We start from the raw sequence: 26,965 nt of genomic DNA, 5'->3' as shown, positions 1-26,965 counted from the left end.
AGATCCTTGCAAGTTAGAGTAATCTTGGTTGTAGGTTCTTCCCTTTCATCACTTTAAGTATATCATGCCACTTCCTTCTGGCTTGTAGAGTTTATGCTGAGAAGTCAGCTGTTAACCTTATGGGAGTTCACTTGTATGTTATTTGTCGTTTTCCCCTTGCTGCTTTCAATAATTTTTGTCTTTAATTTTTGCCAGTTTGATTACTATATGTCTTGGCATGTTTCTCCTTGGGTTTATCCTGTATGGGGCTCTCTGCACTTCTTGGACTTGGGTGGCTATTTCCTTTCCCATGTTAGGGAAGTTTTCAACTATAGTCTCTTCAAATATTTTCTCAGGTCCTTTCTCTCTCTCTTCTCTTTCTGGGACCCCTATAATGCGAATGTTGCTGCATTTAATGTTGTCCCAGAGGTCTCTTAGGCTGTCTTCATTTCTTTTCATTATTTTTTCTTTATTCTGTTCTGCAGCAGTGAATTCCACCATTCTGTCTTCCAGGTCACTTATCCGTTCTGCCTCAGTTATTCTGCTATAGATTCCTTCTAGTGTGGTTTTCATTTCAGTTATTGTATTGTTCATGTCTGTTTGTTTGTTCTTTAATTCTCATAGGTCTTTCTTAAACCTTTCTTGCATTTTCTCGATCTTTGCCGCCATTCTTTTTCCGAGGTCCTGGGTCATCTTCACCATCATTATTCTGAATTCTTTTTCTGGAAGGCTGCCTATCTCCACTTCATTTTGTTGTTTTTCTGGGGTTTTATCTTGTTCCTTCATCTGGTACATAGCCCTCTTCCCTTTCATCTTGTCTATCTTTCTGTGAATGTGGTTTTTGTTCCACAGGCTGCAGGACTGTAGTTCTTCTTGCTTCTGCTGTCTGCCCTCTGGTGGATGAGGCTATCTAAGAGGCTTGTGTAAGTTTCCTGATGGGAGGGATTGGTTCATCACTAGGCATTTTAAGCAAATACTCGAATCACTGAATGCAAATGTCGCCATCTATAGCCTAAGTGTTTGTGTAAGTTTTGAGAAATTTTAACTTTTAATAATAGATTTGTGTATATTTTATGGCAGTAAATGGTATAATGGACCAGTATGTACATATATTTTATGAATTCATGATGTACCTGACTTTTTCCAATATTTCTAGACCACTCAGTTCACCTGCAAATTTTTTCAAATTGTCACAAATCTCCAAAAACTTTCCAGTATATTTATTGAAAAAAATCTGTATATAAGTGGATCTGCAAGGTTGAACCTCTGTTATTCAAGGGTCAACTGTAGTTATCTTTGGGAAGTGAAACTACATGTGGAATACAGAGAAACTTTTTTCATTTTTTCTGTTTCATACTACTTAATTCATTTTGCTATATCCACATACTGTTTTTACACTTTAAAAAATATCTGTATTAAAAACAAACCACATTAGCCTTGATTTCTGAGGACCTACACAAGACAGAGGAGATAGATGTTTATCTAATTTTAACATGACAAGTGCTATGCTGTTTTTTCTGTACAGTTCAACAAACATCTGTTGAATGTATGTACACTCTATCCCAAACATGAAAGTAAGCAGTGAGGATATTAATATTTCATGTAGACTATCAGAACAAAGGAAGTATTTTAAGTATACCTAAAAATGGCTTAATTCTGTCTTAGTGTTGAAGAGGATTCACAGAGATAGTAGTATTTGAGCTAGACCTTGACAAAGTAATAGGATTTGGTAAGGGATTAAAAAAAGGAACGATAAATTTCACGCAGAAGGGAAAGCAAGAGTAAAAACACATAAGTGAAAATGTACAGTGGGTAGGTATGGATCAAATAAATGCATGGAGAAAGTGGTGTAACAGGAGATGTGCCTAAAAAGGTACATGCAGCACTTAATCTTAATTATTCAGTGTAAGAGCAAAGAATATAAACAATATGGAAGTAAGGAGCAATCTTTTTTATCCATCTTTCTCACTTGGGGAAGTATACCTGTAGGACAACTTCTAGAAGTAGGATTACTGAAGCAAAATTAATGTGCTCTTAATATTTCAACAGGTTCTTTTTCAGATTTCACTGAAATCACTCACATCAGACAACATACATTCTCACTTCCAGCGTTTATAAGTGACTGGATCCATACATCCTTATTAACACCAGATTGCAAACTTTTAAAATCTTAAGTAATCTGATAGTGAAACATGGTATTTGATTATTAGTTTTATTTCATTTCTTCATGAGTGGGTCAAATATTTATTTTTCATGTATTTATGGTATTTTCCATCTGTATTTTGCAGTGAAGTGCCTTTACTTATTTTAACTTAATACTTATTCCTTAATAATTTCACATTTTAAGAAAATTGACTATCAAATGTATTGCAAATATATTTTCCCCGTGTGTCATCTGTCTTACTTTGTTTAATGTTCTTTTTTTTTTTTCTTACAGATGTCCATTTTTCTGCAGTTAAAAATTTAAATCTTTTTCTTCTATGGTTTCTGGGTTTTGTGTCATGCCATCTTCACCCCCAGAGTTGGGAGAAAAAAAAACTTCCAAATTTTTTCAGGATTTTATTTCATGTTTAATATTTAAAGCTATGTTCTATAAGATCAGTTTTATTATTTACAGGAATACCGTTTTATTTTTTTTTCTAATGGATAATTTTTCTAACTTCCTTTATTAAATTATTTAATTTTTCCTCAATGATCCGAACTGCCATTTTTCAAAGATAACATTTCTACATATAAGTGGGCCTATTTCCAAACTATCCTGTTCCACTGTTCCATTTATTCTTGTACTACTACTAAAGCCTTTTAATTAGTATAGCTTTATAATACTTTTAAAATGATCTCTTTTATATACAAATACTATATACCATATGATATAAAGTAGGTTATAATATTTTTCACTATCTGGAGGGACCTGTCTCCTGTGGTGATTGTATACTTTGTCAGCATAGCTAAGCTGGAACTGTATTTGTCAGAATTACTTTCTCTGTATGATTCTGGGTTAGGGTTGGCTACAAAAACATACGCATGTGATGTGGAGGCTGAAGTAAAGCAGGAGCCATAATGCTCTGAGGGACGGTGCAGGGTTGCCACATGCTGTTAAAGTTATGCATGTTGGCAGTGATTACCTGGCTCACCTCGGAGGTGTGGGGCAGCTGCCAGACCTGCAATTTCTGCAGTTCCTGTTGGAGCTCCTCATCAATTTCTCCAGTTCCCAGGCCAGGCATGTATAGCCCTGTGGCAGAAGGTGCCAGCTACTTCTGCAAGTCACCTGTTTATCAACGCTAGAGGCAGTGAGACACATATGTGGGATCGTTGGTCCTTGTGAGTTCTAGTTTGTCCTTGTGCTCCATTGCTTCACGTCTACCTTTTTTTCCCATCTCCCAGCCCTACTGTCCTATAGTGACTTTATACCTGCTATCTTGTATTTTGTGCCAGGTATAATTCTAAGGGCTTCGCTATATTAATCCCCATAACAAGCCCTTGAGATGATACTATTAGTAATTCCTCTTTTACGGATGATGAAACTGAGGTAGAGAAATTAAGTAACTTGTCCAACGTCACACAGCTATTAAGGGAAAGAGTTGGGAAAAGATAGATAAGTATGAACTGGTTAAGAATACATAGGTTAGATGTCTTTAATGTTTGATTAACTTGGGTATATACAGAAAAGGCATACCTATTAAATCTGTAAATGACACAAAGGTAGAATAGCTAATACATTAAATGAAAAACTCAAGAGTTCAAAAAAATTTCAATAAATTAGAATATGTTAAATCTAACAAAATAAGATTTAATAATGGATAAAGGTAAAATGTAATAAATTTCATAAAAGCTAATCATACCAATGTAAGATAGAAAATAATTATCTTAGTTCATGTTAAAAAAAAAAAAAAGACCTATATCAAAATTTCAAGCTATATTGACAGGGCTACCAGAAAACAGAATATAATAGTATCTTGCTTTGATGAAGGTATAAAGACCAAGTTAGCAATTGGTACTCTGCACTGGTTTATTCACATCTTAAATGCAGTGTTCAGTCTAGAAAACCATGGAATCATCTCTAGAGAAGTCAACCAGACTGGTATCAGAAAGAAATAGTACAGAAACTTGTCACCTTTAGCCTGATAAATACAAGTATTTTTAGTTAACATCCATGTAGAAGACTCCGTATTTCCAAATGGTAAAGTATGGATCACTGAATGGAACGCACAGTGAAGCAGATTTTAACTCAATATAAGAAAGATATTTCTAACAATGAAAGCTTCTGAACAATGTAATGGGTTAGCCTTATGAGGCAGTGAGCTGCCTGTTAACTAGAGATTAACAAAAAACTAGAGATTAACAAAAGACTTTATGACAAAATATTCTGTATGTTGTAAAGAGATTTTTTAGCATTGGGAATGTCTATGTGCAGAGGGGAGGAATGGATTGCAGTGGTGTATGTTGTATCTCTAAATTTTTTTGCAGCTCAAAAAATGTCTTTTGATTCTAGGCACAAAGACAGCAAATGAATTTGAGACAGGAAAATGTGACTGCAGTTTAACTTATTTAAAAAAATGTTTTACCTGATTACAAAAGCAAAACCAGAAATGGATTTAAAAGAATACCACCAATTATGCTAAATCACAGTATACATTTTGATGTTATTGAAATAATATTAAGATGTGCATCTATATATGTATATGTGCACTTAATAGCTCACTTAACATTATACTGTGACGAGTCTATAATTGCTATTGGTTCCATAATACCCGTTGTGGATGTGCCATAATTTATTTAACCTTTCAACTAATATTGAACATATAGTAACTCTTTATTTTTATAACTTCAATAAACATCCATGTACATCTTTTTCCATAGCTTTCACTATATAAAAGTATTGACATATTCTTATAGTTTTCCAGAATTTTGCCATTATATTCAAAGTTTGAATTTTAAGATAGGAAGGGGGAAAAAGCACACAAGCAAGATACACAGACAGGTGCACACATGCAAAACAATTTCTGTCCTGGAGATTCTGATACCACTGAAAGCAGACACACCATGGTGGTAAACTTGGTCTTAATTTTATGTATTTCTCTTTTCTTTTAATAATAAATTCATTAAGAAGACTATGTTTCCAACTAACCTGTGATTTTTCTTATCCATTTAATACCTGACATATATGAACTCAAGAAAAACTGACTGAAATGTATCCTCAACATGCACACTTTCTCAGTTTATCAGACCTTCAAATAAACATGCAACAATTGAGCTGAGGTGAAATGAATGTAGTGCTCAACTGTGATAATTTTCTTAGCCTAGGTTTTTTTATAAATACCTGTATGATTCCTCCTTTGACTTTTTCTAGTTTTATTGATCTAAATGTATTTGTGTGTGTGTATATATATATAACTGGTTACCTAGAGTACTGCGTTGAGAAGGATTCTTCCTGAACTTGAACTTGGCAGGGAAAAGTACCAAGGTCAACTGGTGATATCCCATATACTACAAGGGGAGAAGCAGCACGGCACATGTGTATTTGCAGCCCTACCCCATGTGCTAAAGTGCTCAAGGTGTGTACTGAGGAGGCATGTGAGAATTAATTATGAAAGCCAACCTGCAAGAGGTAAGATCTGAACTTTATTTAAAGAGGGGCATTAACTGATAGAAAGAATAAAGACATTCCTGCCAGAGCCAAAGAAATATGAAATAGACAATGAAATTCAAAAGAACAAATTATAGATGGGTAGATATATAAACAGATAGATTAACTTGGTTTAAGGATAGAATATATAAAGAAAAGAAGTGAGAAATGAAGCTAGAGATGAATGAGCCATTGAGCAGGAGAAGAGTGACATGAAGAAAATGGTATATGAATGTTGAAAATCAAGTAATTTCTAAGACTAGAGGAGGCCTCAAAATCAGCATTTTACCACCACTGTAGTACTATTCAATTCAGGCAAGATGCTCAGGAAAGATGCTAATAACACTGAGTGAGAAAGACTGTTGGAAAAAGGATATTCACACAGTCTCAAAGTTATCACTATACAGATCACTTATTACAAAAAGAAAAACGATTCTTTACATGACCTTATAATCAAATCTAACCTTATGATCAAATTTAAAATCATCAATGAGTTAAACCGCTATCATGTGCCTCTTTATGAGATGAAATGAGGCCACATCATCTATATAATATTCATGCCAAAAATGTTTAACCTAAATCTGATCATAAGGAAACAATCACAAATATCTAAATTGAGGGACATTCTTCAAAACAACTAGCCTGAACACTTAATGTCAATGTCATAAAAGACAAAAGAAGAATAAGGAAACTTTGTTCTAGGGTAAAGCAGACTAAGAAACATGAGAAGCAAATGCAACAATTGATCCTTTATTGGACCCTGGGTTGGGGCTAAAAAAAAATTGTAAAGTACATTATTAGAAGAATTGAGAAATTTGAAAATGGACTACATACTAAGCAGCAGTACTGTACGAATGAATGTTAAGTCTCACAAACGTGATAACCGTATTGTGACTGTGTAAGATTATGCCCTCTTCCTAAAAATTCCTGGGTAAATAACAGAATGCTGGTAACTCTCAAATTATAAAGCAAATAACTAAATAAGCAAACAAGTAGAACTGTGTCTATGTATACATATACATGGGGGTATGGGAATGCAGCAAAAATTAACAAAAGGTAACTCTAGGTGAAAGATACAATCATTGTACTATTCTTACGATTTTTCTGGGCTTAAAAAACAGTAAAAAAAATTTTAAAAGAGAGAGATCTTACATAATTTGGGTCAAATTCCACAGTTGACAACTATGAAAACTGAAAGCAAGGAAGTTTTATTTTGACATGTTCCTTCAGCTAGGTTGTAGCAAGTGTATAACTAAAGCTCCTGCAGTTTTATCTTCCAGTCCAGTGCTCTTTCAACTGTCTCGTACAGTCTCAAGCCTAATCACACAGGATAAACAAATACAAGAACTGACTGGAGGTAGGGAACTGACTAAACCATCTCAGCAAAATAAGGGTTTGGTCTAGGGTCAACTACAGATATGGAAACGAGGGGGCAAAATAAAGAAATGATATAACAAGAAAGTGATATATTCGAATGAGAAAAAAAGAAATAACCATAACGTACAAGCTGAGAAGATAGGAAAATAAAAATATGAGGGATAATAAAAGAAAAATTGGATTAAGATTGCCATTTAGGATAAGAAACGTAGTTTGAGACATGTACATTTAAACCATAATACACCAGAATGTAAGCCAGAAGTATACTAGAATGTAAAGTCCAAGAGACTGAGAATTTTTTTCCCTTTTGCCTACTGATATATCCTCAAATAACCTGAACAATGTCTGGAAATAATATTTTTTGGGACAAATGTAGTGACAGTTTATGAGGTATTCAAGTAGAGAATGACTGGAAATAGAAATGTGAAATTTAAAAGAAGGTATTAAGGACCTTACTTTGCAGGGGTTTTGGGAAGTAAACATATTTAAGGTCTCCACCTTCTTCCAGGAAAGTTTGTATAATTCTGCCTGGGATTCTGATTATAAGCCCAAATAATACAGCTGTCTTTTTTCTTTTCAATCATTCCTTTTATACAGATTTCTTTACAGGAAACCTCACTGGGAGGATGGGTGGCTATGGTCATACACCCTCTAGTAACCATCAAAACTCTTATGATTGTTCCTAACAGATTTCATTAGCTAGAACAGGGAGTTGAGGTGTGATCCCAGGACCAGCATCATCCGTACCACCTGGGAGTTTGTCAGAACGTAAATTCTTAGGGTCCACCCTAGACCTACTGAATCAGAAACTGGGCATGGCCCGGTAATCTGTATTTTACGAAGTCTTCTAGGTGATTCTAATGCATAGTAAAGAGCTAAATACAAAATAAAGGTACTCTTATTTGACAAAATGCCTTCATGAGATGTAGCTAAAAATTGAAGACACAATTACATAGAAAGATTTTTGTAATAAAATACAGTGTAACATCACATAGTCGTAATTCATCATGTAGTGACCACAGAGCAAACCCCGCCTACAATTAAAAAAATTTTTTTAAGGTATCTACTTACTTTAATGTTTCAGCAAGAAAGAAGCTCTGCTGTACATCATCATGCGTAGGAGTAGAGGAATATACATCCTTCACGCCAGAAAATCCACCAGTGACTCGGCAATACTTTTCAATAGCCTGTAAAAGAGATGAGACCAAAGAGTCAATTCCATAGAGTTTCAAACTTGGAAGGACAAGTTAAGGAACCACAGTCAAAAGTTTACAGAGATCTCTATGAGAATTTGACAGTTTCAAAATAAGATTTTACTTGTCTGGTCTTCCTCCTTTCTAATGAAAAGCTAATTAACACTAAAAGTGTTTATTTAATCAAATTGTTAATTTTTATCCAGTTCCATTTTGATTACAGCTTGGTTTATAAAGTCTCCTTACCAAAGGGTTGGTACTTTTCTCTATCTAAGTATTTTAAACATTTTTATTTTTTACATCTTTATGGGAGTTGCTTTACAATGGTGTGTTAGTTTCTGCTTTATAACAAAGTGAACCAGCTATATGTATACCTACATCCCATATCCCCTCCCTCTTGCATCTCCCTCCACCCTCCCTATCCCACCCCTCTAGGTGGCCACAAAGCGCCGAGCTGATCTCCCTGTGCTATGTGGCTGCTTCCCACTAGCTATCTATTTTATGTTTGGTAGTGTATATATGTCCATGCCACTCTCTCACTTCGTCCCAGCTTACCCATCTCCCTCCCCGTATCCTCAAGTCCATTCTCTACATCTGTGTCTTTATTCCTGTCCTGCCCTTAGGTTCTTCAGAAACTTTTTTTTTTTTTTAGATTCCATATATATGTGTTAGCATACAGTATTTGTTTTTCTCTTTCTGACTTACTTCACTCTGTGTGACAGACTCTAGGTCCATCCACCTTACTACAAATAACTCAATTTCGTTTCTTTTTATGGCTGAGTAATATTCCATTGTATATATGTGCCACATTTTCTTTATCCATTCATCTGTCAATGGACACTTAGGTTGCTTCCATGTCCTGGCTATTGTAAACAGTGCAGTGATGAACATTGTTGGACATGTCTCCTTTTGAATTATGGTTTTCTCAGGGTATATGCTCAGTAGTGGGATTGCTGGGTCATATGGTAGTTCTATTTTTAGTTTTTTAAGGTACCTCCTTACTGTTCTCCACACTGCCTGTATCAATTTACATGAATATGTTTTTAAACACATATTCTTCACAATGATCATGCATCTTTACCACTGTAGAACATTGAAGCAGTTTAAGGATACTGTGAAAGTATCAGGGAGGCATGACTAATCTTTAAGCCATTTAGAGACATTTCTTAAAGGCACGTTTTCATGCATAACATATTCAAGTTTGGAAATTTGAAGATGTAAATTGGAATAGTTAAAGCTACAGAAGACATGAGATACCACTATTCTATTCCAGCTTGTCTTCCCTTTTCTTTCTTTAAACCCAACATGGGAGCCAGTAGTGGGCAAGAAGGAAAATTCTATTTAAGATGTGAGTTCTCTTTTGTCTCCACACTGCACCACCTTCTCATCATGTCATACTTTTGAAACTTGAATTTTAAGTATAATTATTTCAGTTCTTGTTCTTCAGAGTTTGTGTGTGTCCATACAGGCTATAGAAGCAAAACTTTAACTCTGTAATTCAAATATGGACAGATATGGGTTAAAGTTTGAGCTTGTCAAACCTTTAAGAAGGCGCACAGGAAAAAAAAAGAACCTTAGGAAAAGGATAAATTATCCTTTAGTGTTTCTCAATGAAAAGATGCATTTCTGCCACCATCCCTCACCTCCCTGCCCCACATAATTCAGATACATCTCCCATATTCCTCTAAATAAGAAGCATTAAATATTAGTGGACTTTCAAGTCATATTCATTGCAGGATTACTTTACCTATTTCCCCTATATAAAATATTGCTTGATATATGTAAGCGTTAGTAAAAGCCATTGCTACACAACAGAAGTGTGTGTGTGTGTATGTGTGTGTGTCTTATTCCCAAACCACTATGCCAACATTTTGTCTGTCTCTCAACTGCAGCAGGATCCTTTCACTAGCAGCTGTGTTTCCAATTTTGGACACAGGTAGTCAGAGAAAAGCAGCAACAATAAATGCTTCATCTGTTCCTGCTCTGTATTCACAACTGCCTTGTTTCCATTAATATTCTCTTATTGTTAAACTCCGTAAGGACCAACTATGTCTGAATGACAACACGTAAGTGTCCTCACCTTAGTTCGTCTTTGTCACATTATTCCTAGATTATCGCAGTGGTCTCCAAAACCCACCAATTTGCAGATTATAATCAGATCCTTTTGTTTTGTTACTCCCCACTAAAAAGTCTTCAGTAGTTCCTTCCCCCTTCAAAAACCTTTAGTAGTCCCATAACGGATTCTTAAAGTCAGGGAGCTCTGGTGGGTAGGAGATGGTGAAGAAAAAGAAGATCTGAGGGGCTTTTTAGACAGGCAAAGGACTTTTAATCCCCACCTGCCAAATAAGAAACACTTATATAGTAACTGAGAAAACTAAGTATGTGTGTGTTATTCCTGAAGCACTGAGTAAAGTATTCATGCCTTGATCTGGCATGTAAGACCATCTACATAATGGCTCCAAACTTCTCTCTCTGGAGTTGCCCCTGTGAAACCTTTTTACATAAATTGGTCTATATTCTGCCCTAAAACACATCATGCACATTCTTGTCTGAGCGATTTACTAACACTACTTACCTCACCTAGAATGTCCTCATTCTATCTAGATTGCAAGTTTAAGCTAAACAATTCGAATATGAATATCCATCATAATTAGTACTATTTATCATAATTAGTATGTCTTAGAGAATAAAACACCTCCTCACTCCCAGTGATAAGCTATACTTTCATGAAAACGCTAATGATTTCTCTTCCTCCCAGGTACTGATGACAATGGAATTCTCTGAAAGGCTATCATTTTATGAGTAAACAATTTGCTTACTTTACTAACCATTAAAAATTCCTCATTACAAATACACACACACACACACACACACACACACGTGTGTGTGTATATATATATGGAGAGAGAAAGAGAGAGAGTGTGTTGGGGTTTTTCTGTTTTTCAATGTAGAAAATTTTTAACAATTCACTAGTGCTTCTTATGGTGCCACTAAGGAATTACTCTGAACACAAGCTGAAGTGAATGGGGGTTAATCTACCCAGGCTGTGAATATGGGCAATTTCACAATGATTTTATTTTTCCCCCAGAGGTTAAGCATTAATAGGCAAGTATAGAAATTTTATAATCATAGTGAAAAACTGCCATTTAAATGACTCCTTTAGTTATTCAGTAAGAATAATGAGTGAAGACTTAGGAGGAAAATAGTTCTAATAGAAAACTAAACTGGATTTTAAGGTTTACTTCTACTGCTTAAGAAACAAACTAACAGTTTTTCCATCAAAAAAGAAAATGGAAGTAGCCCTATAGTTACTGAACATGAGGTAACATGGATGAGGATACATGGCACTACAGGAGGCTTAATTGAACACTCTTGCACATTAAATGAAATATCGGCTTATTTACCAGTGCTGCTTCCCAGCCCCACTCCCTATATCTTGGATCGTGAGTGAATCGCCACAGGTACCAATAGGTTTCAATTACTTCTGGACGTAGGATGTAATACTTTTCAGCCTGCCGAACTGCCACAGCCTCTACTGCACCATCAAACTTGAATGATTCGGGACCTAGCTTTAATGCTGTAACATGACAAAAGAAAGAAATGAACAGAATAAACCATTTGTGTTTGTTTGCCAGAGTTTTTTCCTCCCCCTGTAAGAATGCAGTATGAAGTAAAGTTGTCCTGTTGTTTGTCTTATTTTTATTGTTGCTGTTTTGCAGAATCAGTGATTTTAAAAGATCCGCATTTGATTTTCTTATAAATGTTCCTATTATTCTAACGTGAAATATTTCTCGTAAATAATGTACATCAACATGCTGCTGTATCTAACTAAACTGACAGAAGTCTAGTAATCCTTTGGAAACAAATGCCAAGCTAGACATAAACACATTACATATTCTGTTTTGGTCCAAAATCAAATGAGACAGGTAACCGTATTCTGCACAATATCTTTTTAAAGTCAAGACAATTTAAAAGTCCTTTTAATATAACACATACGTATAAGAAAACATTTTAGAGCTCAGATTTTGAATTAGATTTAGTTAGTCCCTAATCTTTTAAAGCATACCACAGGAAGAAACAATACATTTTTAAAACTTAAACCAGTTTTAAAAATCATCTCTCTTTGCCTATAGCTTCTGTATATACAGCTAGGAAGAGGTTCAAAATGCCAGCCACTAAGAATTTCATCAGTAAATTGCCTACTTATCAGTTTGAATAAACACCTGAAACTAACACAATATTGTATATCAACTATAGTAAAATAAAAATAAAAAATTTTTTTAAAACATGGCCATAACACATATATTTCAACATTAAATAATACTCCTTAAATGATATGACTTCCATTCAGGCTGGAATACAGCACTACGTGAAAGGCTTTTTAAGAACCTCTTTCTAATCACACCCAGCACCCTAAACCTGGCAATATAAAACCATCCTCCACTGGGGTGCTGGAGTCACACACAATTATCACTCTCAGCTGCCATCTTTCTTTCTTTTTACTAGTTTGTACCAGTGGCAAACAGTTTCAAAGTCTCTTGCCTCTTTCAAGAAATGCTGGACAATTTTATATTTTCTCAGAAAAGGGAGAGTAAGAACTATACCATAAACAAAATCATGCCATAGTTGTTGGCATGACAGGTGTTGCAGCAGCCAAATTTTAGCATTACAAGGGTGATGCCATAAACTCCAAATAATCACAATTCAAAGGAGGTGAAAATAAAGCATTTCGTACCACTCCCCACCCCCAAGAAAAAAACACAAAACCAGAAACACTATAGTGATGGTAGATAGCTCTATTAATCACCCAGCACCCTAAACCTGGCAATATAAAACCATCCTCCACTGGGGTGCTGGAGTCACACACAATTATCACTCTCAGCTGCCATCTTTCTTTCTTTTTACTAGTTTGTACCAGTGGCAAACAGTTTCAAAGTCTCTTGCCTCTTTCAAGAAATGCTGGACAATTTTATATTTTCTCAGAAAAGGGAGAGTAAGAACTATACCATAAACAAAATCATGCCATAGTTGTTGGCATGACAGGTGTTGCAGCAGCCAAATTTTAGCATTACAAGGGTGATGCCATAAACTCCAAATAATCACAATTCAAAGGAGGTGAAAATAAAGCATTTCGTACCACTCCCCACCCCCAAGAAAAAAACACAAAACCAGAAACACTATAGTGACGGTAGATAGCTCTATTTACAAGCAAGGCGTGTGATCCAGAAGAGTTAATACTCACAGTTTGTTTACTGCTAAATCTTGGAGAACTAAAGCAGAACTTAAGCAGGTGTTTTTAACCTGAGGATCATGAACTCTACGGTAGGCTTTGGAAGAGGGAGATTAATGTGTGCCAAAGAAGCCTCTGAAATTACATGCTAAACTTTATGTGTGCTCATACAGCTCTGACCACCTCCTCAATGGGATTTGAGGTTAGGACTAACTAAGAAATTATCAATGTTTTGTAAGAAAACTTCTACTCAGCTTATTGACAAGGTCTGGCATACAATCAAATATTATTTGTCATTTAATAAATGTTTTAAAAATAATAAAAGTCAAACATCATAAGCACTGAGATGATGGTAATCCAATAAATAGTAAGATAAGTCATTTTGTCTGGATTTCTTGTTTTTCTTTTCTCAAAGACCATGAGTGTTAATTGATCATACAGAGTTTTCAAATGATACTATTACGGCTAACTTTAAATTAGATAATAACTTCTGTAATTATAATGATATTATCACCTGAATTGAAGTAGAAATTGGCTGCATGGAACTAATATTTTAGACTTCTTACTAAAAATTTTATTTCACTGATCAGTCATTCATAACTTCACAAATAAAACACACCAGAAAGATAACATATTTGTTCTGTGAAGAGCTGGTGAGTAAAAAACATACAAGCCACATCCATTGGTATGCGGTATGTAACATATACATACCGCATACCATTGGTATGTGATATGTAATATATTACATACCACATCCATTATTTTTGTCAAATCATTGCTTTCATGTTTCTGAGGGCATTATTTCTTAGGTGCTCTTTTGTCTATGCAATGCTATAAAAAAATAATTTCATAACATTCTACCTTGCACTTAATTTCTACTCCCTGTCTTAAATTTCCCACTTATATTTGATATATCATTTCTAAAAGGAAAATAACTAATCCAACAAGTAAAAATTGAGTCAAAATCATAAATAATTTAGTGTCTAGGTAAAAAGAACTCTAGAGGATGCAAAAATCATATAATGTAGGTAAAGGAAAGAGACATGCACAAAGAAAACAATTGAAGTAAAATATCAAATGTGCTAAAAGTCAGTTGTAAGAAAATAAAAGATAATTTTAAAGAAGGTACAGATTAGTCCGTAAAGTCATGGGAAAAAAAATATTCATGAGTCCTCCAAGACAGGCAGAATCTGTAGAGATGGAAAAATAAGTACACTTAAGTCAACAAAAGAAATTCAACATAAGCTAAAAAGCATGAGGAATATCTGGGACAGGCAATCTGAATACAGTTTGAATGGGCTAATAGTAAGGGAAGAACTTAAACTATTTTCCTGTATCCTTCCCTCCTATTAACTTCTCTTAAGGAAAAAATAGTTGTAGAAACTCTTAAAATATGTCCATTACTCCATGTTCAATGGATGTTTTGTCCATTGGACATGTTATATGTATCTAAAGAGATTAAATTTCCCCCCAAAATGCGATAGCACATAGTCTAAGAAAGGTGTTATCCAATTTCAATATGAAATAAATTAAGTTATATAATAGTCATTATTTTAATGATGTTCAGCAATTTTTTTTTTAATCTAGAAACCCAGATCAAGAAGGTACTATATTTTGGAAGTCTAAGATCTGGTTTGGCATTAATTTTGCATTTTACCTCAGAATAAACTAAAACAATGTATCAAACTAGCTTCCTATGTAGACATAATAATGTTTAACTACCAGTAAGTTACTGCTCAGTCTCCTGAAAAGATTCAGCAACATTTCCTACAAACCCAGCTAAGTATTAAGCAGCAGGCCATGTTTATCAGTAAGTGGAATATATGAAGAATACCAGATTTTGAAATAATGTTAACTATAATTCCAACAAACTGAAGTGAAATCCTAAGGCAGTAATTATTGTATGAATTTAGCCCAAAAGACTGCTAAGAAGTGAATATATTTTTAAACAAGGTTGCCAAAAATTATAGCCTAGCTATAAGAAAATACAGCAGAAGATGTAATGGTAGGAAGTAAGCAAAACTACAATTGTACTTCTTAATTAAAGGATCTAAGGTGAGATTAAAGATAAGTAAAAACAGTGAAAGATGTGAAAATATAGGATACAAACCAAATAGTAATCTTTTGGGGCATACGATGGCAAAGAGGGTCACAGGTTCATCGACTGGCAATGTGAAAATGACGTCAGAACAAGCATGACAGCAACAACCAGAGACTGCATTTAAAAATTTTTCATTTGTACTCACAACATTCTGAGGAAGACAGCGTAGGTATTATTACCCCAACTTTTTGCAGATGGAGCAACTGAGGCTTTAGGAAGGCTAAATGATTTGCCTAAAGCTCATAGATAATAAATAGTGAAACAGGGGCTTTTTGCATCCTAGTTCACATGTTCTTTTCATAATATCAGTGTTTCATATCAGTATGAAATGTGAAAGTCAGAAATATAGGGCATCCTTTCGTAACTCTGGTATTCTATGAATTTCTCAAAGGCAGGGAAGATATCTTGTTCACACATCAACCTGTAAGAATCCAGCATTAACGCCTGGCACATAATATGTGCTCCATGTTTAATGGAGTGAATGATTAATATAATAACCATAATATACCATATCTTAATACATCTGTTGCGTGAAATGCTACTATTTTAGATCTAGTATTTGATTTGTGGTCAAAAGCTGCAATAACAAGTCTTATTATCATGGGTCCTAGTACAAACACTTAATATCCACTCTGGTCCTCAATGTTTTACTAATTTCAGCTTTAAGTATATATTTGATATTCTATACTGACATCATGACAAAATATTTTAACTTCTATTTGTAACTCAGATAACAGACTTTAGATGTATTATATACTAACTTAAACCACCACAAAATAACATCTGCTTCAATGTCCCTTTGACTTAGTTATATTTTGTCACGAAATGGAATCCTTGATTTGGTTACTGAGAGAGCTGAAGGGTCAATTTCACCACAAATTCAATTCTTTATTATATAAAAATAACTTGACAGATTTATGAACTAGGATAAATTTTAAGCCAACCATATTTGTTTAATGTACCTGATGATAAATTAACACTAAAACATAAATTCAGTTATTTAACTAAAACAACAATTCAACTTCTGAAATCACAATCAGAAATTCCTAGTTTTTAGTTTTTCAGGGAACTCATTTTCCATTATTTCATATAGAAACATACATTTTTGGGATTTCCCTGGTGGAGCAGTGGTTAAGAATCCGCCTGCCAATGCAGGGGACACAGGTTCAAGCTCTGGTCCGGGAAGATCCCATATGCCGCGGAGCAACTAAGCCCAAGCGCAGCAACGAAGACCCAACGCAGCCAAAAATAAATAAATAAAATAACAATAATAATAATAATTTTTTAAAATACATTTTTAAAGCCAGAGAAAAACTTGGAAGACCTAGTCCAGTGTTTCTCAACCCTATTCTCCAGGCTTTTATTTAAACCTAATTGCCTTCTCCTTCCATGAAATATTATTAACAAATATATACTGTTTATCTATCTATGACTATGTGTGTATGTGTGTGTGTGTGTGTGTGTGTGTGTGTGTATGCTTTATATTTAAAGATATTTTTTGCCCCCAGGAACAAATTTTTGTCACCTGTAAAACTGAGAATCATCTCATTTTATTAGGTAAGGACACTGAAGCCCAGAAATATCACATACTTGCCTAAAGCAACACAACAGGTTCTTTTTAAAGGTACAAACAACTTAAAATTATTGGTGAACTGACCAAGAGACAAACTACTAGTTATCTACATACCAATTATACATACAACATACAGTTATATACATACTCAATATAACTAATATCTTTATTGGCAAGGCGTGTAACCTAAATCAACTCTGTATTCTTTTAAGCAACTGATTTTACAGAAGCTGAAATAAATGGATGAAATGGATTCTTCTATATTAAAATAAACAACGTTAGCCCATACATCCCTAAAAGCCCTACCTATTGTCTTTAAAACAACTCCTTCAAAATCTTTATTAACAAAAACAGAATTCAGAATAATAATTTAGAAAGATGCAGGAACATTACTTTCAGAATTAAAATTCATGTTTTTAAGAAAATTTACTGTGTTAGAATAAATTATTTTGAAGTAAAAACTGCCTATTTATTTCCCTTCTAATTCCTGGACATATTTTTATCTTAGAAATTATTTTAGACTAAGTAATTAGCATTATTAATATTCTTACCAGTTCTGTCATATGACTCATGACATGTACGTGCAATTTCCGCTCCTAGCTCTAAATAATGTCCAGCTTGATCCATTCTAGAACCATCTGCTCCTAGCACAAACATTCCCCCAGCAAAGCAGGCCAAATGCCCCATCTTCTTTTCCAAGTGCCCGTTCTTCCATTCTCCAATAAAGGTAAGACCTCCCCGAGACTTCCTAATAAGATGTTTTTCTATAGCCTATAAGAAAGAGTAGATATTCAAAATTTTAGAGGAATAGTGTTAGTATTCAAACTTAATACATCCTTTTCACACAAAACCTTGGTAATATGAAATTCTACAAAGCTGTAACTTTCCCAAACTGGAAGACTTAATTTACAATAATTAAGTTTGGGAGTGAGTAATCAAGTTACACATAATCTTGAACAAATATCCAAATCACAAGCATAATGAGACAAGGTGGAAGAGAGGAGACTGGCCTCAAGATTACCTTTCAGCACAACACTACCCATATTACAGGTTTTTTCTTCTTGCTCTAAATGAAATTCATAATAATCAGTGAACTGAGGTCAGGATGACAAGTTAAAACCCAGAGGCTCTACCGGTTTATTTTCTATTTCAAACAACAAAAAATGAATAGGAAGAAAACACCCAAGTTAATCAGAAAAATGTGATTTTGATAATCAGTTAAAATGGTTTCTTTCTCATGTAACTATACATGTTGTCAAAGTGTTTTAAAAAGGCATATTAGGTGAGATACATTATATGTTATAAAACTTAGAAAAACAGTTGAAAGTTCAAACTTAACTCCTTAGTCCCTTACTTCACAGACTTAGGCATTTGTTTTGGATGCTGTGCCAGGGTTAAGAGAGGCCATGGGACAATGTCAATTTTACTTCTTCTGAAATGTCAACTTTCCTTAAAGCAGTGGGAATGGAAAGATAAATATTTTACATTAAACCTGAATATAACACGAAGTAGAGTCCAAAAATCACATTTCATTTTAAAAATGAAAAAGTTTAAGAACTTTGGACCATGTTCTTAGACTTTGCTGAGAGGGGCTAAAGAACAATTCTCTACCTTTAGAGGTACGTCTTTGTAAAAGTATAAGGAATTGCATTAATTCAGTTCTCTTTGGTAGAAATTATTATACATAATTAAATACTATACTTTTCTGACAATAAAAAGTAATAAGACTCAACTCACATTTTTATTGTGGGCTGTTTTCTGTCAAGCTCAATAACAATCAGCTTTTGAAAAATTTATTCTATGTTCTTTATCACAATAATGTTTGTTCTACAGAAACACAAGGACTATGCCTTATTCATCATCTTACGCTCCACAAACCCTGTAAGTGTAGTATGCATGCAACAATTGTTCAATTAATAAGTCATTTTATAAATAAATGGTACCCTTTGATAATTGTATTTGACCTGTTAGAGGAAGAAGGGGTAGCTGATAAGTAAAATAATAAGGGACTACCATTGGATTATAAATGTTTATTGTTGTTTTATTTTAACCATAGTACTATGAAGCACAAATGAAAACATCAGTTTTTTGAGTAAAGGGACAATGTTTTTCATCTTTGTGGACCTCCCTACATCTAACATGTGGGTAAACTTTTTACCAACAATTCACTTACAGACCCCTGAAATTTCTTGTATGGCTCCCTTCTCTCAGTAAAATTAAGACAAATGTCTAAGAGTTCAACTTATGTAAAAATTTTTGAATGGTATTGCTCTTCTATTAAAAATTGTTAAACAAATCTTCATAAATAGTGGCATTAATTTCTTGCTCCAAAGGGACCTTTAAAAAGGTATAATTTTTCTTCATTATTTTAAATAAAGACTAAATATAAACTTGATCAGAATATAAAACCCATAACTACATAATTTTTAAAAAGAAAGCTAAGATGTAGGAACCAGGAATATGGGTAGCCATAAGTGCAGAGGAAGGTAAGATGAGGATGGAATAATTTAAATATATTAGTTCAGAAAGACAAATTTAAAAAATGACTTATCTCAAACTAGAATGGATCTTAAAATTCACAATCATTCCTATCTCTTCTGTGCATACTACATGTCATTTATTTTACAATTTGTATATACTCTGTCTCCTAACAGAATTAAGAGTCATCGAAGATAATTAACATTGCAAAAACTGCATACATGTCTCAAAATGAAAGTTAGCCAACTGGTTATTTAAACACACTTAGTAGGTGCTCATTTTAGACTTAAGAACTAATAAAAACAGGACACAGAATACAAATATAGAAAGATTTTTAGGACACATATATAGCAGATGATTCATGGAAAATAATTTTAATTTATGAGATTAACTTTCAAAACAGGTATCATGCTTTTCAAAGTCTATATGATTTAAAAAGCAATGACAGTACAGATGAACCAGTTTGCAAGGCAGAAATCGAGACACAGATGTAGAGAACAAACGTATGGACACCAAGGGGGGAAAGCGGCAGGGGGGTGGGAGTGGGATGAATTGGGAGATTGGGATTGATATATATACACTAATATGTATAAAATAGATAATAAGAAAAAATAAATAAATTTTTAAAAAAGCAATGACAAATATCATGTTCTTTTTCCTTTAGGAAACATTATGCAAAACAAGAGAAAATGGTTTTAGATTCAAAATATTACAAGCAGCAAACTACAAAGAAAAAATGATTACGTGGTATATGACATGTCACACTTTCTCAAAAATAAAAATAGTAAACACAGTCATTCATTTATCAAATACTTACTGAATACCTATTGTTTCAGGTCATACTAGACAATAATAAACAAATTAGTCTGTCTTCAAGGAACCCACAGACTAGTGGGAATGACTAAGGGTGGCTGTTTTCAACATTGCAATTCTAAAATTATTACCTTCTTCCTAGATAATGACTTTTCTTGCATCATAAACCTTTCTAGGTTTAAAGTTTAATAACAGAATAAAATTCTACAACTTTTCAAAATACAGGTCTTCATAAAGAATTTTAGAAGTCACATACTAAAGTGGAGATTCCTGATTACCCATCAATTTAGTTCAATTTCTTAGTCAACACACTCCTTCAAGAAACATTTATTGAATGCCTACAATGGGCGAAGCACTATAATGCCACATATTAGTTCAACTCCTGTGCATTTTTATAAACAACTATAGAGATTAGTTCCTCAAAAAGTAAGGATATAAATGGGTAATAAGATCCTTGGTTTAACTTAAATACAAAACAACTGTAACTTTGAGTATGGACGATTGACTAGAGTCAGAAATGGTGTTACATACAAAATACACAATTTTTTAAAGTGATTAAATTATTACAGGGATAGGGGTTTATACTAGATCAGAAAGCAAATAATTTACAAAGTAATTAAATCACTTTTCTATTTCATAGTTTCCACTTGGAGGTATCACATATAAGTGTTTCCAAGAATGAAACTTGTTCCAATTTTAAACTTTTACACTGTGATACGGGGTTACATAAATATAAAACAATACAGAATAGTGGTTAAGAGCATAGGCTTTGGATCTAGACTCGAGTTCCAGGCTCCATCACTAACTAAGCTATGCGACCTTTAGCAAGTTACTTAACCTCTCTGCACCTTAAGGTCCTCATGTACAAAATGGTAGAGAAGATTAAATGATTTCACATATGTAAAAGGGGTCAGACGAGGGGTCAGAACAGTTCCTGGCATGTAAAAAGTACTATAAAAGTGTTTTGTCCTTATTATTTACCCATAAGGCTCTCAACATGTAGGTTTAATGGGTCATTTCAAAAAAGGAATGTTTATGGAAAAGTATGTGAAGTTAGCTTTTCCAGTCTCTGTAGAAAATAGCTACAAGTAATTAAGATAAATTTTCATACATAAATATGTTACACTAAATTCCTCAACAATTTCTTTAAAGTGCCACAATAAAGAAAAACTTAATATATGACTATTAAAATACTAACAAACTCTAAGGAATGTATATAATGTGTACAGATGCTCATCAATTTCGATCAAATACATCATATATTCGATATGCTAATTAGGTAAAGGTTCTGATAATTACCTCAATAGCATCATCATACATTTTTCTGGCCTCATGATCTGTTTTATCTGACATCAACCATGCTTTTAGTAAGTACTCATAAAAACTGTCTCCTAGCCCGCCAACTGATGTATGATCTGCAACAAAAGAGAAAAGAGAAGGATGGAGGTGGAAGAAAGAGAAGACAGAGGATAAAAAATAATGCTTTTTAATTACAATGACTATATTAAGACCAATAATTTAAACATTATAGTGACAGCCGTATTTCCAACATACTTCAAATTTAGTCCAGTAGGAGTATACCATAATCACTCTCCTCAAATATATATCCAGTTTTCTAGGATATCTTTTTCTCCTGGATGTGGTATTTCACATATTTCGTAGTCTTTTTCATGTATCGGTGATTATGTGGAAGAACACTATTGATGGGAATGTAAAATGGTACACCCACTTTGGAAAACAACTTGGCAGTTTCTTAAAAAGATAAATATACACACCTACCATACGATACAAACATTCCGTTCTTGGATATTTACTCCTGAGAAAGAAGAACACATGTCCACTCGAAGGCTTGTGTGTGAATGTTCAAAGCACTTTATTTGTAACAGCCCAAAAGTGAAAATAACCCAGAGGTCCATCAACAGGTGAATGGATAAACAAACTGTGGTATTCCACAAAGTGGAATTGTACTCGGAACTACGGATATACACAACATGGATGAATCTCAAAATAATACTGCTGAGTGAAAGAAGCCAGACAAAAATTAAAAGTACATATAAAGGATTGCATTTATATAAAATTGTAGAGAATACAAACCTATCTGTAATGATAGAAAGCAGATCAGTGGTTGCTTGAGGAAGGAGTGAGTAAGGGAATGAGGAAAATATCATAAAGGGGTATGAGGAAATCTTTTGGGGTGATATGTTAATTATTTTGATTGTGGTGATGGTTTTCATAAGTGTATACTTACTTTAAAGCTTATCAAATTGTATACTTTATTATGTACAGTTTATGTCAATTTTACCTTAATAAAACTGTTTTTACAAAAGCAAGTAAACAAAATAAAAAGGATATTTGGAATCAGCCCAAACCTATCAGTAACATCAACAAATCAAATTAAACTCATCTTTTAAAATAAACTGAGACTCTCACACAGAAATTTTTTTAAGTTTTATTTTATTAATATATATAAATACTTTTTACTAAAGACACACCTAAACTAAAACTGCCCAGGAAATTGAAAATAAAGAAACAGTCAAAAGAGAGATAAGGATGGATAGGAGGTTTATACATAAGACTTAAGGAGAGTAAAGAATAAGAAAGTAAACTGATCAAAGTTAGAGTTGTGAGGGGTACTGGTGATCCAGTTAGAATTGGAAATTATAAATTTATAGTGACTTTACCCTGTATTACTGATGGTTTTCATCAGCAATCCTCAGCTGACTCTGTAGATGAATGCAAAAGGTACATGGCTACACTGATACAAGTATTGGGATTTGTAGGACAGGTAACACAGAAGACTAAACGTACTCGCGTATTCTCACACTATTTTGGATCCTATGCAGTCTAGGCTGGTTAGGAAAGGAAGCAACAGGTGATCCTCTTGTCCAACCATTCAGGATCCTCGCTCCACTGTTCACCTATTGCATGCAACCAGTAAAACATCGGCCCACCTGTCAGTCTACTCTACTATTATCCCCAAATTCACAATTTTCACCGCCAATGAGAACCTCAGCATTGCTTGTCAACTTTTCTATGACCCCTTGATTAGTGCTCTTTCCCATTTCCTAAAGCAGATTTTTGAAATCTCTTCTTCAAAAGGCCTCTACAGCTCTACCTTCTTCCTTACTCTCAGCAGACAACCAAGCCTTCAAATTCACATAAAAAATACAGATCATTCACCCCAAAAATGTATCTTTCAACTTCCTATACCCCATCTATCAATTTATCTATTCCCTTTGCCTGTTAAAGAGGAAGAAATGTTCCTTCTCTACTCTATGCACTCCATCTAGCTCTGGACACTAACCACTTCTGCTTCCTTTCCAGGAATCCCCCTCTTGGTTTATCAACTTCTACCCTTCAACTGAAACTACCTCTTATTATTAACATCTTAAAATAATCTAATTTTTCTTGACTCTACCACACTCTTTTGGTTTGATATCTATCAGGTGTTTACTGAAAGAATGGAGAAAGAGAAATCATGGATCATGTCTAGATTTCTTGCTGGGGCAAATGAGTGAACAGTGGTGCTCTTCACTAAAACTGGGAATACTAGAGGGGGAAATGGCTTAAAGTGGAAGGAGTGTGAATCTTGGGCATGCTGAATTTGAGGGACTAGCTGGATAGCTAAATGGATATAACAAACATGTGGAAATCCAGAGAGAGATAAGTTGGGGGTATAACTTTGGGAGTTATAAAATTGGGATTTATAAAAATGTATTTGAGCCATAATGGAGTTTACTCAGAGAGAATGTATGAAATGATCAAAGGACACAAATGGTACTTAGGAGCATGGTCTCAAACATATATTTGGTCTCAACTTTGGTCTCAAACATATATTTCTGGATATGTCGTAGATCTAAGGATTAATAAATGAGCAGGAAAAGAAAACATAACAAAATTAAAGTAGGTGAAATAACGAGAAAAAGATGGAAAAGGCAAAAGTCTTTGGCATCATGGTTTAGGGGAAATGATTTTTAGATATGTTAATTATTGCTAGGGATTACAGATTTAGTTACAGGTTACTTAGGTTATAGGATGTAGTCTCAGTCCTGCCTGACAGGCTCTCTCCAGCTCTTCTAGACTCTTGTTCCAGTGGAAGTTTATATGCTTAATAAATAAATACATAGCAGACGCCTGCAATCCTTGGTCAACTACAGAATTTATCACCCAGCAGTCTGACTTTCTTATTTGAACCACTGAACCATGCCTGCCTAGATGTCAAATCTGATGAACCATGTCACTCCAAGGTCCTTTTGAAATTCAGAAATTGATAACATATTATAAAGTATTAGTAAATACCAATGGTTCATATTATCTGTCTTAGCATGTCATGAAGTTAATGGCAGGTTTCTAAGAAGTTAATTCTTGAAGTGTTCTTACAAGAAATTCTAGAATAAAAATATTTGTATCATGTGTTATAGTTTATGAAGCATTTTCAAATATATTTATTATCTCATAAATATGACCCACACAACTGTCTTATTAAAATAAGTACAATTAGAACAGATGAAGAAACAAAGGCATGAGGTTAAATAACTTATGTAAATTATTAAGCAGGAAGGCCTGGATTAGTCTTCTAACTCCAAATATTATACCCATTCTTGCTTTTCTTTCACAGTTTTTAAATCAGTAGTATAAAATTTAGTGAATCAGTAATGATAAATTTCCTATATTTTCTTCACTTAAGTCATTAAACGGCATAGGCTAAGTATTGTACTTAGAAAACTAGTGAAAAAATAGAGTAAAAAAAAAGATATTAATGATGTGCCTTTAAATCTAGGTTGCTTACTATATTCTTTTATATCTGTTGCCAAGTACTTTTCCTGAAGGTAATTACCATAACTATTCTCTGTGATTGCTGTGTTCATGTCACAGACATTATCATTACTCTAATTATAATACAGTTAGCCAAAGCTGAATTGTTAAATTTCAGTTCAATTCACTGTTTGTTTTGCAGACTATTTATAGTTATGACAGATGTATACTGCTCAAAGATAATAATGGAATTTGATACACTTTTCAGAAACTGATACGAAATATACAAAAATACTAAAAGGAATAAATTGGACAATTTAAAAGGACTGCAGCTGCTAAAGGGATATCAGGATAGCTCCCCTAGAAGTTTAAAGACCTCTTGTCAAAACAACCAGTGAATAGCTCTTTTTATAACATTCTCAAAATTAATAAATGCTGAGAGTGAACACAGTCTAAAGAAGTCATCTGGATTTGTTTTGTGGGAAAAAACAAGTATGAATGAAAGAATTGTATTTTACTGCAATTTTTTATTGTGGTAAAATACATACATATAACATGAACATTACTATTTTTACCATTTTTTAAGTGTACTATTCAGTGGCATTAATTACATTCATAATGTGGTACAAACATTGTCATTATTTCAAAAACTTTTTCATCACCCCAAATAGAAACTCTGTACCTATTAAGCAATAACTCTCCATTCTCCTCCCACCCAAGCCCCTGGTAACCTCCAATCCACTTTCTGTCTCTGTAAATTTGACTACTCTAGATATCTGATGTAACTGGAATTATACAATATTTGTCCTTTTGCAACTGGCGTTTTTCATTTTAGCATAATATTTTCAAGGTTCATTGATGTTGTATCAGAACTTTATTCCTTTTTATAGCTAAATAATATTCCATTGAATGTATATACCACATTTTGTTTATCCATCTCTTGGACACTTTGGTTGCTTCTACATTTGGGTATTGCAAATAATGTTGCTGTGAACACTGGCATACAAGTATCTGTTTGAGTCCTTGCTTTCAAATCTTTTGGGTAGATACCTAGGAGTTGAACTGCTGGATCATATGGAATTCTATGTTCAACTTATTGTGAAACCACCAAACTGTTTTTCACAGTGGCTACACCATTTTACATTCCCACTAGTGGTGTGAGAGGGTTCCAATTTATCCACACATCCTCACCAACACTCATTATCTGTCCTTTTGATTACAGTCATCCTGGTAGGTGTGAAGCGACATCCCATTATGCTTTTAATTGCATTCCCCTAATAACTAACGATGCTGAGCATTTTTTTCATGTGTTTATTTTCCATTTGAATATTTTCTTTGGAGAAATATCTATTCAAGTCCTTTACCCATTTTTTAATTGAGTGTCTGGTCTTTTTGCTGTTGAGTTTTAGAAGGTCTTTATATATTCTGGAAATTAAGCCCTTATCAGATATATGATTTGCAAATATTAACTCTCATTTATTTGCAAATAAACTCTTGTTCTGTGGGTTGTCTTTCAATCTCATGACAATATCCTTTGATGCACAAAAGTTTCTAATTTTAATGAAATCCAATTGATCTATTTTTTCTATTGTTGCCTATGCTTTTGAAGAAGTCACTCCCAAATCCAAGGTCATGAAGATTTGTCCCTCTTCTAAGAGTTTTATAGTTTTGGTCCTTAAATTTAGGGTCTTGGGTGCATTGTGAGTTAAGTTTTGTATCTAATAAAGGTAAGGGCCCAACTTCATTCTTTTTCATGTGGCTATCTAGTTTTCACAACACCATATGATGAAGAGAAAGAGTTATAACTTTAATAATTAAGATGCCATCAGTGAGACACTGC

The 26,965-nt window shown here is 33.9% G+C and overlaps 1 protein-coding gene across 4 annotated transcripts in view; it reads right to left on the bottom strand.

Moving 5' to 3' along the window:
- The window catches only part of MAN1A2 (mannosidase alpha class 1A member 2), a 168,752-nt gene that overhangs the window by 30,645 nt on the left and 111,142 nt on the right, over positions 1–26,965 (bottom strand). For all 4 annotated transcript variants that reach the window (XM_024764826.1, XM_024764827.1, XM_024764825.1 and 1 more), the window contains 4 exons: positions 21,670–21,785; positions 17,631–17,850; positions 11,580–11,752; positions 8,054–8,169 (listed from right to left, as the gene is read on the bottom strand). In XM_024764826.1, the coding sequence (XP_024620594.1) occupies positions 8,054–8,169; positions 11,580–11,752; positions 17,631–17,850; positions 21,670–21,785 (625 nt within the window). The remainder of the gene's footprint in view (positions 1–8,053; positions 8,170–11,579; positions 11,753–17,630; positions 17,851–21,669; positions 21,786–26,965) is intronic.

This window comes from Neophocaena asiaeorientalis, unplaced genomic scaffold (assembly GCF_003031525.2).
Source record: "Neophocaena asiaeorientalis asiaeorientalis breed wild unplaced genomic scaffold, Neophocaena_asiaeorientalis_V1.1 scaffold62, whole genome shotgun sequence".
Classification (NCBI taxonomy): domain Eukaryota; kingdom Metazoa; phylum Chordata; class Mammalia; order Artiodactyla; family Phocoenidae; genus Neophocaena; species Neophocaena asiaeorientalis.
This window is presented reverse-complemented; position numbering and strand designations above follow the sequence as displayed.